General features: G+C 37.4%; 1 protein-coding gene across 9 annotated transcripts in view; it reads right to left on the reverse strand.

The window, feature by feature from the left end:
• The window catches only part of CDC42BPA (CDC42 binding protein kinase alpha), a 183,156-nt gene that overhangs the window by 110,844 nt on the left and 59,504 nt on the right, over positions 1 to 12,808 (reverse strand). For all 9 annotated transcript variants that reach the window (XM_041425099.1, XM_041425098.1, XM_041425105.1 and 6 more), the window contains exons 4-5: positions 7,008 to 7,091; positions 2,590 to 2,685 (exon numbers count right to left, since the gene is read on the reverse strand). In XM_041425099.1, the coding sequence (XP_041281033.1) occupies positions 2,590 to 2,685; positions 7,008 to 7,091 (180 nt within the window). The remainder of the gene's footprint in view (positions 1 to 2,589; positions 2,686 to 7,007; positions 7,092 to 12,808) is intronic.

Below are 12,808 nucleotides of genomic sequence, written 5' to 3' on the forward strand. Positions count from 1 at the left end.
TCAGCACTTTGAAAAGCTCTGCAACTCAGCTACTGGATATAGCAAAATAATGGAATTTTGGCTCTTAAAACACAGGATTCTGCACCTCCTTCTAAGTTTGCAAGAGCAACATAATAGCCTAACGACACAGAAACCTTCAACACCTTGAATAAGCCAACACTTAAACTGTAACTCAGGGTATTAAGCTGTGCAAATGAAGTTAAATACATGTGCAGGAATTACAGTTAAATCTAAAAATGAAATTTCACATTAAAAAGTTCTGTCAAATATCCTATGTCAAATATCCATGTTCATATAAAAAATAGGGGGTTTTTAAGCCTTAAAATACTTTCTAAATAATAATAGCTACTTTATAATAATAGAAATACTTTCTAAATGTACACAATCATCCAGATCTATCCAAGTCCCAAATACTTCTCAAAACACTAGTGCATAACAGCACCATCTTTCCAAGAGAAAGAAAAAGCATAGATTTAAGAACTCTAAATTCTAGTAGCTAGTGGAAGCTTAACACAGGCATTTAATCCCAAATCACAGATTCATTTGGAATGGAAGGGACCTCTCCAGACCTCATCTGCTCAAGCAGGGTCAGCTAGGAAAGGCTGATGATGACTGTCTCCAGCTGGGGTTTGAGTATCTCCCAATAAAGAAGGGTTTTCTTGTGTTCTGATGAAACTCCATGGATTTCAGGTTGTATCCACTGGCTCCTGTCCTTTCACCAGGCACCACTGGGAGGAATCCGGCTCCCTTGTCTCCATTCCCTCCTTCTGGTGTTTACACACGTTGATGATAACCCCCTCTCCATCCTCCACTTATTTGGGCTGAGGAATCCCAGCTCTCCTCACAGGAAGGATGCCCCAGTGTGTCTCAGTCATCCTTCTGGCCTCACAACAGACTTGCTCCTGTAGTTCCATCTCTCAGACCTGCACAAAGCACTTCAGGGGCGGCCAGGGCAGGGCTGAGCAGGGAGGAAGGACCTCCCCTGACCTGCTGGCAACACTTTTCCTTGAGCCCAGAATACTCCTGGCCTATTTTACTGGGAGAGTGCATTGCTGCCTCATGGCTAAGCTTGTTATCCACCAGGACCTCAAGTAAAGCTGCTTTCCAATCACCTGGGCCGCAGCATGTACTTGGTTTCTCTTATTATACACCCTAGATGCCTTTCCCTTTGCTGAAATTCAGGAGATTTCATTCTCTCTAGTTTGTTGAGGTCCATCTCAAGGCAAGCAACAGTCACTGCACAACCACATCTACTGCTCAATCTACACAGATTTTTTTTTTTTAAAGCCACTTGTGTTACACTTGATTTTAATAAAAAGTATATGGAGAACTAGTGATGATACAAACTCTCAGTATCTCTTACATTTTGCCCAGCAAGGTGCAGAACTAGCTCCTGTCAGCAGACTATCAAGATGAAGAACAGAACCTGCTCTGTGCTTAATGAAAACAAGGAAACTGGCAAGAATAAAGCAAATTCTAGCAGACTGTTCTGGAATATATACTATTTTCCTTGAAATGCTCTTAATGATAAGATCAGAATTACACAATACATGAGATTATTTTTACTGTCCACATTAACAAAGAAGGAAGCTGGCTGGGAGGTATTTAGGCCAACAGTTAGACTTACAAATGCAGAGCCCCATTTCTATAAAAATCTACCAAAATCCATGGATCCCCAGGCATCTGAATTGACAGAAGAAAGTGCAATATAATGGCAAAAAAACACTGCAGGTCTGCAAGAGTTCCCTGTACAGCACTTTTTGTATTGGACAGACTGGGAGGAAAAAGCTATTGTGGCTGTACAGTAGATTTAAAAATAAAAAAAATTAGAATTGCTAATGACAGAGAATCCAAAGCACAGGGCAATAAAACCCAAATAATCAAAAGCCATCAATGCGAAGTTGTTTACTTTTTCAGGTATAAATATTATCAAAACTGTATCACAATCAAAACAGCTTTTAAGTGGGAAAGATTTTACAGAAAATTGGCCACTTTTCCACATATTAGTTTCTTTTTGCAAGGCATTCAAAATACTCAAAAATTAAATAACATAAAAGAGACATGTTAATCTACAACTACAGCTTCCAACTCTTATTTATGAGCATTTAGTGGCATTCTTGTTGCTTTATTGTTTTGTGACAGCTTACTGAGTTTAAGTCCTCAGAATACTAAGTTCTTTCAAAACAGGTCTACTCCCAATTTCTCTCTGTAAAACAGTAATCAGCATGGTTAATCATGAAAAATTAAAATAGTAAACCTATGTTAGTAAGCGCACTTTTAATTTTATGAATCCAATTCAACTGGAATGGCAAATTATAAGAAAGAATATGCAGCTAGACCAAGGTTTATCAACAAATGCAAAGTGGTTTAGAAAACAAACCTGCCTTCCTGAGGTATTTATAGCAAAACTTTCAAAGTTTCTGACCAATCTCCACCCTTCAGAATTTTATGGAAAAATCACAGATCCTCACATGGTCTGTATGGTCCAGAACACAAAATTAACAAATAAACTACTTTTTTGTCTCAAACCACAACCAAGACTGCATTTCCACACAGATATGCATATATATATATAAAAGCAATACTCACTAAATAGTTTTCATCCTGGAATGCATAATGTAATGTTGTGATCCACTGGTTATCTCCATTCACTAACACATCTCTCTCTTCTCGAAAACAGGCTGTCTGAAGGGGAGAAAAATAATTATAGCCTTTAGGTAAAATATATAAAGAAAAACAGTTAGGAAGTTGACTGTGTTTTGACATTATATTTCGGGGGAAAAAAATCAAAACTGCCTCTCAGTTAAAAAGTCATTTATTACACTATCCCAATATGACAAAATGTAAAATAAAATAGGTATGAGAATAGACCACCTTCTTCAAATTTAAGCAGTTCTACTTCTCTGTACTATTAAGTGAGGCAAAGGGATAAATTAGCTGCTGCTTCCCATCATCTAAAATGTCAAAATCTTGATGTATCAATAATGACAGAATAGCAATGTATGATTAAGAAAAACAATCAATAATGGCATTAGATAATTGTAACCGCACTAGAAGTCGGAGAGCTGGAATCTGGAGTCTTGTGGTGTTGTTTTTATCTCGTCATGGCGTTCGCCTAGTTTTACACTTGAGTTCTCACATACAGCTCTTTTCATTTGAAAGTAGCTGCCAGTAACTCCATGTAGTCATCACTTGATAATCATTAACCACTTTCTCCGCACCCCCTGCTCAGGAAAATCAGGGAGAAGCAAATATTGCTCTTGTCAGGTGTAAGCTGTTGATCAGACATCCCAAGAGGTTTCCCCTCAATACACTGGAAAGAAAAACAGGAGGCAGGAGGTGCCTTCATATCAAGTAGAACAGAGGAGGAACAAGAACTGCCAGTGAATGTTTTAATTGTGGAACACAGGTTTGTACAACACAAAAGAAGATAAAATGTGAAGAAAATGACTAAGTGCAAAGCAGCAAGGCATTTAATCCAATGAAGGTCTTGCAACTTGCCCTGAGTAGTGAAAAAAATACCTCAGCAGAAACAATTTTGCAGCATAAGAGACAAAAATGACCAAAGAGATGAAAAGCCAAAAAAGAAACTATAGCAAAGAAATCCCATAAACATTTTGAAGGGAGTGAGTTCTGAAGAGAATATCACAAGAAAACAAAAAGTACCAAATAACAAAGCCAAAGCACAGTTTTGTTCAGAAAAAAGAGATCTAAACAATAGTGTAAAGGAAAGAATAATATTGCACAGGTTCTGTTTAGAAGGCAGATGGAGAGTTTGAGAAAAACACAGACCATATTTTATGCCAGCACACTCTGCTCTTCACAAAGATGTTTCATCATTTTGAACCCTGCTCTGTCTCTTCCATCTTTGAGACAGCTAAGTTTAAAGGAAATTCAAGCCTTTGCTTTTTATTTTTCAGTTTGATTTCCAAATCCAATAGGAAAATAGCAGACTTCTGGCATGGCTTTTGCTGGCTGTGAGATTTGGAAAGTGAAGAATGAAAAGTATATCATTTGAGATTGAGATATGCACAAGAATACATGCAGCAAAACAGAGCAGCAAGTAACTCCTTCCTCCAAACAAACCATCACAAATCCTTTTTTTGATTAATACAGTGAGTAATAACTATGCATACCAGGAAAAATTAATCCTTTAATCATTGCACAATGCAAGAGATAAATCAGTGAAATTTGAGAAAATAGCAAGACTTACTTCAAGCAAATGCCTTCAAAGGTTATTGAATGAAAATAGACTTGGGGTAGGAGAATGAGCATGGATCATCTTCAGAAGGAAGAAAAGCTATTTGATGCCTCAGCTTGATTTTTTTCCTTCCTTGTTTGTAAACTCGTGACATATTTCAGAGAGAAATAACTAGGAACTCTTGTTTTCACCAGGATGAATAACAGGTAGTTTCTCTACTTGTTATGACACAATTAATAGGATTAGTTACTAGAGAGTTTATATAATTCCACTTGTTTTTGCCATGATTTGACAAAAGACTGTGCATTCCTTGAGCACTCCAGACACCCACCTCTGGGCAGCATGCCTAGAGCTGAAGCAAGCTACTACCAACAGTAGATCACAGCTGAGACAGCAACAGCCAGAGAAGAAGTGATAAAAAAAAATCCAACAACAACAAGAGACAGTAGCAGTGGTTCTTTTAATTACTGTAACATGGCTCAACCAGGCTTTTTTAAAATGAAGCCTTTTTTTGTGCCTTCCATTATTCCAGCATTACACTTCATCTTCACTAGGCAGTCTCCTTGAACTGTTGGCAGAGACCTCCAGAGGTCATCTGATCCAACTGTGTCACAGCAAAGCCAACTCAGTGCCGTGGTCGTATCTCTCCTGTTATCATGGACTTCAAGCAGCAAAGAATCTGACCTGCTCTGTTGTTGGGTGCTCATGTCCTCACAGCTCAGAGTCAGCACCTCCTGGGGATGCTGACTGCTTCCATGCTGCCTGATATTTGTCCTGGTCTCTCCTGAGCCTCATCTGGCACCGGCATGGCACATGTGTAACTCTAAGTGACTGTCAACGCTCAGGGTAACAGGTCTGGGAGTGGAACAGCAAGATGTCACACACTTCCAGGTACTCCTTGTATCAGTAACATTCCCAGTTCTACATCCCTTCTCAACAGTGGCAAGTATATGGAAAATTTATCCTCTGCTATTATATAAAAAAGACGTTGATACCTGGGTAATTTTACAGTAACAAAGTTTTTGCACTCAGAGCTTGCAGTCCTCAACCTTACTCTGGCATTCTCAAGCCTCTTTTGAGTACATACTCCCTTTCTGCTTTTACAAATGACTCCCAGTTCCCACACTGTTGACACGTATGTTCATTAACATACAGAATATATATATATATATGAACATATAGATCTATCTATATGCTTGTGGTTTTGGCCTGCATGATTTTCCTGTGTATCTCAGTGTTAGTGCAGCACACGGCTAACAGAGCCAAAATGGGTCATTTTCCCCATCAGCAGTAAGAACAGCATTCATGAATGTTTAAAATTGACAGGTTACAGTTGCTAAAGGTCATGCTTTATGATGCATTTTCACTCCAGATGGTTCTCTTTCCACTATATACCCATGGGTTGCAAATACATGGAAAAACATTGCTGTAGTTCTTTTTAGGCTAATGGTTCAGACTTTCAGAAATTCAGCTGGACCCATGGGAAGAGTATTTTTAATACCTTGCATAGAGAAAAATTTTTGAAACCTATTTATAACTGTATGCTAATGAAAAGAAACAGTTTTCAGACTCACTTTAAAAGGGTACATTTAAAAACAGAGTGGAGCTTTATTCCTGGTCTTTTCTTTTTCAGTGAAATAATAAAACTTACAGTAATGACATTTGTCTTGGAGAGAAATGCCTCTTTGTATCAAGACTAATGCCAAACTGCTCAGTATCTGAATAATTTCTGGATAAAAAGGAAACACATTGTGCACATCTAACCACAATCTGCAAACCATTTATATTTCTTGATGTGATAACATTTTCATTAAAAGAGACAGGATGTGCACACATCACAAATTGGCTTTAATTTGTCTGAATACATTTTTTTTAAGAGTGTGATGGTTTCCCATTGATCTCACTTCCTACCAAGATGTAATTAAAACATAAATGCGGAAATCAGAATAAACTTGGAAGCAGCTGAACAGCAAGGCAGCTTGAGAGCAGCAAAGTTGAGGTCTCAAATAAAAACCATATATTTATGAGTGTATTTTTAGTATGCACAGATGAAGAATTTCAAAGCAAATTAGCGAGTTAGATACATGTTCCATCTAAAATTAATACAAAAGTATTCAGGTGCAGGCGGCACCTTATAAGCTTCCTTTCAAAGGAATCCAGGGGAAATATACCAAGGACTTGTGAAGAGCAGAGTTGTATAAAGAAAGTAGAAGAAAAAGCAAAAGCAAGGCTGGTGAAGGAGCTGTTCCACCTTTTTCAGACACAAAATGGACTCCAGCTATAATGAGGAACTTTTTATCACATATTTTTGCAGATGGACATTTTTAGAAAGCATGCACTCTAATTAATTTGAAACTTTTATCTTTCTGATTTTTCAGTCCACTCATTGGGCCTTTACTAAGTTCTAACTACTGAGAAACTAATAGGCTTGATGAGCTATAGCTCAGGAATTACCTTCTTATAGCTCAGTAACTACCTTCCACCATGGAAAATACTTGCCAAAGACTACATTCCCAACTGGAACAAATGCATTAAAAGATCACTTGGGCAGTTGATAATTTCTGGACAATTACAGAAAAGGCCTAATGTCAAGAACATTCAGCCCCACAGAAGTCAAGATTCCGGGACATTTAAACCCTTCTGATGAATTGTTTTGAGTTTATCTAATATTAATTTTTATACTGCCAGTAAATAGTGAAGCATTTCCTCCATCCCTCTGATAAACATGGAGACTTGTGCACAGAGAAATGACAATTCAGCAAAGTAAGAGGGGACACAATCATGGAAAAGACTACTGCAATCTTACTTCAGCTCTCTTCAGCATCTCCCACTTATTAAGTATCTTCATGGCAAAAACTTTATCTGCATTTTTCAGTTTTACTACTGCAACCTGGAAAAGAGAAATGAAAGACAAACAAGTTACTACAAGAAAATACATATTGTTTTCATTTTTATGTAACCTTGCCCTTTTGGAGGTTTTTTTAAGTGTTCTGGACACATTTTTACTATGCACACAATACCGCACCATCAAGACAGGAACACCTCAATAGTACAGGAAAATACCAAGTTTATTGCAAGCTTTCCTTATGTATCACACTTTCCCTATGTATAATTTTTTTTCTAGGTGACTGGCAATGAAAACTGGCATTTCTTAGCATCACACTTCTTGCTGTATCATACTGACTTGAAGCTCTCTGGCTCTATGCTTTATATTCCTGGACTTAAGTGCTACACAGTAATTTAAACTTTAGAGTCCTCAACAAAAAGGTAACAGCACAGCAGCCTCTAAATCAAGATAAACAATGTGGTTTGGTTTTAAAAACAAATAAAACTGTAGATTTGCCATAAAGCAACTTCCACTCTCGTTTCAAATAATGCACTAGATTTTCTTCAAAGATAGTATGACTTCACATTTTTCCACCTGGAGTTCAATGAGCTCTTTATGATATCTGTTGTAAGTAACAGGGAAACAGTAAAATGCACAATTCCTAGAGAAGTAAAACTTAAAACAAGCCAGCACAGCTGCTCGTCCTCTTCTCATAACTTCTGAAACATTAGATGACATAGGCCTCTGTAATAATAAATTAACGAAGTTCACTGACACCATCCTTTTCTGAGAATATTAGTTTTGTTTAGCTATAATATAAGCTAACATAGAATATTTTTAGGAAAGAGGGAGGGAAGAAGTTTACACAAACTTCTTTTCACAGTTCAGGCTTCCCTGGGTATGGAAAGCTCAGTGTCTTAACCAAAATGGGCATGAACATGCCACAAACTCAAAGCTGCTGATCAGAACTAGACCAGCATTATCATCCCAATTACAGATAAGTTCAACAATCACTACATTTTAACAACCATTCTCCAACTACTCTGTTCTGTCTCTTCCCTTCCAAAGGAATCTTAAGAGTAAAGCAGATAAAAGTTTATTTCTGTGTGCATCTGGTTACAAACCAACATGCTGTCACACAGATTATCATCATCTTCATCCTGCAGGCCAGTGACAAAATACGAATGAATCCTACATTCCTTTCACCCCTTCCATAATCAGTAAACCAGCAATGTGTGAAGACAGTGACAACAGAAAAGAAAATACAGGATCAGACAGCTTGAAGGAAGTGCCATGCAAACCTCTTTGAACCATCTTCAAATGTGTCATCAGCTGCAACAGCTTCACAAACCAGGCAAAAGCACAGGCTGAAGGATTGCAATACTCTGATGTCTAAACCAATGTGTATCTCACAGTGTAGCTCTTGCCTATCTGTACATTCACAGACCAAGCAGCTGTCACTTCCCATATGTACATTATCAGCCCTGCTCTTGACACTGCTGCCTTCTGGGGTTGCAGGGGGAGGCAGTGGCAGAGAGATAAAAAGAGGATATGAGACAGAAAGGTATTACATTTATTTGTTTAAACTAGTTTATGGACTGAAATTTTTAAAGGTTACCTCACATGAGGTTCAAGTTCACATTTACAATCCATCAAGGAGCTTTCAGATTTGAAACACAAAAATGGATTATTACTTTAGCCTATAATATAATAACTTTAATTTATAGAGAATGTTTGCTGTGCATGGTAACCTAAGTCTGAGAATCACAATTTTTTTTGAGGGAAAGATTAATCTCTTGCAGTGGTACATAGCCCAGAGTATGGATTTGATCTTGATTATCATTTTGCCATACTATCTAAATCTTAGAAGCTCTGGTAAGCCATTATCTGTATCAATTTCTAATGAGAAATGGCAGGAGGAGAAAGCCTCAACATTGCATCTAATCAGTGTCCACACTGTATCCTACATAACTTGGATGACAGGGGCACCCTTGGCGATGCAGCCTGTGGTATGAAGCTACAATACAGTTGTGCCCCAAAGACCATTAAGTGTTTTGGGACTCTTGCTGGGAAAAATTAAAAGGCTGCTGCTACTAAAGCTGAGTAGCTCCTGCTGCCCAGCATGGGAAATAAGTTTTTCCTCACCATTAACCATTGGAGTTGAAGCAGCCAGAGGCATAAGACAATACAAGTATTTCAAGGCCAATTTCAGGATTTCATTTCTTGCCTGTGGCATGCTCAGTGCAAGGCTGTGTTATTCTGCAAAGGACTTGGTTATTGAAAGACACACAGTAAGACTGCACAGCTGCCTAAATTTCCAGTCTGCTATTCAGCAGTCACTTGGACACAACTGCAGGAGCTACAGCGCTGCCTTTAGTGAAGATCTGGAACACAGGCCCTCTGTGGCATGAACAAGGGCTTGGTACCTTCTGCAAATGTGTAACAGCATTGAAGAGTGACTAAGGAACAAAATTAGACTCGTGTTTACCAGCTGTGTTTACAATCAGTCTGCGAAAGCCATTAATGTTATTCCATATCAATAACCACCACACACAAAAGATCACAGACATCATCATCATCTTTCTGCAATCACAGCATGTTTTTGGGGGTGTCTCAGTGTTTTATAAAAGTAAATTCTAAAATGCTTATTCCAAGACTGTGAAAGCAAAACCTGACACTTCAGCATTGAGCAGACTGATGTAGTTTCTAACTGTAATTAAAAAAATATCTGAATCATGATTACAAATCTAGGCAGTGTTTACATATACACAGAGCATTTACTACCTACACAAAGGCACAAATACAGACAGAGTTTTGTTTTCATCTTTTCCCTTCCCTAGTGAAGCTGTCAAGACTGAAGAAAGAGTAATCATTCCTGTCCTAGTGATCCTGAAGTGTCTTGCTACTGCAACTTCTTTAAATTAGACTTTTTAAAGGTTGGGGTTTTTTAAAACTTTATTTCCCCATGAGCAGCCAAAAAAAAAAAAAAAAAAAAAAAAAAAAAAATTGGTATGTGCTGATGTAAACATCTTGGGTTTAGCCAGATATGAAGTTTTTTTCCTCGTCTTCCAACCATTTTCCATATTTCCCACAAACAGCAGTCTAGTTTGGCATGCTGTCAGACACCTTCTGCCCCAAGCTTGGCTATTTGTCTCTATGATATTTGTCTGCACTTTCCCTTTGCTTAAAAAGCAATAGCCTTATACAGAAAAAAAAAAAAAAAGATGTTAAAGTTGAAAGAAAAAGAAAAACAATAAAATTAGAAAAGAAGATTCAGCATTGGTTTTCCTGTCCAGTAAGAACAAGCAGACAAGAAAGAATGTTACTGTTTGTAACTGTATGACAAAAATCAGGAGTAACTAGCTTATTCTCAAGAGACAAAATTCATCATCTTCAAAATATCAACAACATAACAACCTAATATTTGCTAGCATAAGCATGCACTGATTTTTTTTTCGAAGCTGTAACAGAATTAACTGAAAATTTTGGTATTAGATTCACTAAGCTGCACTTTTACACTGCCGAGGGACACCACTAAGAGCTGTTGTCCAGTTGCTTCACCTTTCCTGGCAGCATTTTTCAGCTCCCAAGTTTAAAGTCTTTTTGTTTTGAGTTAGGTTTTTCAAACCCTGCTGCTCAGAGCCAGCACAATGAATTGCTTCAAGCCCACATTATTAATTTTACCATGATAATCCTGCTCCTCCCCCAAGCAAAACATCTGTGTTTTCTAAAGACAGCACTCTTACATATAATTGTAAATAAGTAAATGCATGCATGCACAGGGAAGAGGCATGTGAATAATTTAACAAAAAGGAAGCCTTTTCAGAAGGCAGAAAAAAGGGTAAGGGGAAAAACAAAAACTAGGAACAATGAACTCTTAGTTATAAGCAATAACTAGTTTAAACTACTTTTTGTCTGCATTAAACTTGTAAAAACAAAAAGGGAAATATTTCTTGACTATGCAAATTGAAGAAATTGAGTAGCGTAAAATCAAAATAAGAACAAGTCTGAGACTGTGCCAAAGAAAACTTGCACTAACTTTGTAGTCTACAGAATTTCAGAATTATGTTGATTCAGGAGACAAAAATTACCCCTCCCAGTAACCTAGAGCAACCTTGGTCTCATTTATAGTTTGCTGGAAAGAAAATACATTCTTTCAGATTTCTTAATCTGTCTCAATAAATACAAGTATTGTGCAATTTCATATTAATAGTTTTTTTGTGGTTTAAGTAGCAGTAAAATTTAGTGGTCCTTTTTTCAATTTTCTTTAGATATTTACTTGTTGTTTTACAGAAAAATTAGCAATTTCATATAGAACTTATTTTCTTAGACAAATGTCTGTGTAGAACTTGTCTTTACTAAACCAGCAAGACACATATCCTTCCAAATATTTATTAAATCCTACTTTAAGAATATAAAAACCCAGACATCTGCACTGAAAAAGCTCATTTTTCCCCTTACTGAAGATTTTAACAATTAATAGAATCGTGCTATCTTCCTCAGATAAGGAATTAGAAAGTAACACTGTTCCTAGAAGAGAAGAACTAACCAATCCCACAGACTGTCCCCAGAAGAGGACGGGGAAAGTTACATTCTCACTGTCCATGGGATGATTCACCACAAAGAACTTCCTGAGAAAGAACCACGGTTTCTTTGCGGTTCAGCTGCCGTGGAGTTTGATGCTGGTTTAGCAGACAAATTGACTTCTCTTAAAAACACAATATAAGCAGGTTTCATATATGATCCTTCTGACAAGAGGGCAGCAACATCAGCGATTTTTCTTATATTTAACACAATCTGTAACTCAGCTGCAACTCCTATGGTAGCACTGACCAAGGCTAATCTTTTAAGCAGAAGTGTTTACATCAAAATGGAGATTGCAACATTTCTGTGGCAGAGGTTTAGACTAAAGATAAATTATCCATGAGTAACTTCAGCCTTCAGTCTCCTTTATAAAGAAGCTTTACCCCAGATGGACCAAAACCAAGAGTGATAAAGCAGCTAAATAAATACTACCTTTTTTGTCAATTTGACAGCTGCCCAATGATTATATTTGCACACAGGGATCAGAGTATGTAATGGCACACACTATAGTAAAAATTTCTCTTCCTAACACACTATCTACAGGAGTCTGCTCTTCCACAATCACAGACTAGCAAAGACTGATTTTCACTCAAGATGCAAACAAGTGAACCTGAGTACAACTCTTCCCTGTCACATGCCAGAGCCTCCAGAAATCCTCTCCTACCACAGAGAACTTCCACTTCCAAAGGCAATCACAACATTTTGATCAGAAAATATTTTTCTTATTCTTTGAGTTTAAGTTCATGTGTATTTTCAGGCAGAATGGATTACCTCCTGCAGAAGCTTTACACACTACCTTGCAGTATATTTGGCTATGAAGAACTCAAGGCACTGCTGTACATTAGATTGCTCTTCCTACAGTGTACTGCATGAAAAACCAAGCTCATGCACCCAAAAGAATTAAGAAAAATGGGGCAGAAAGAGAACGTTTTAAAGTTTCCTCAACATAGTGATGAACAGACTTGTCTGGCAACTTCAAGTAAGAGATAGCTTAATCAGAAGCAGCAAAAAATTGTATGGTTTGACAGCAGTAGGTGACAACTGAAAAGAAAAATAACATCTGCTGAAATCCTTAAAAGAAATACAGGAAAAATATTCAAAAGTTCATTAAAATAGGAAACCAAATGACAGGAAAAGAGAAATTTCTCTATGTTGTTGGAATGTCAGTGTCAATATTTGGCTATTTAAGCTGCTGA

Source organism: Onychostruthus taczanowskii, unplaced genomic scaffold (assembly GCF_017590055.1).
Source record: "Onychostruthus taczanowskii isolate IOZ18803 unplaced genomic scaffold, ASM1759005v1 scaffold87, whole genome shotgun sequence".
Taxonomy (NCBI): domain Eukaryota; kingdom Metazoa; phylum Chordata; class Aves; order Passeriformes; family Passeridae; genus Onychostruthus; species Onychostruthus taczanowskii.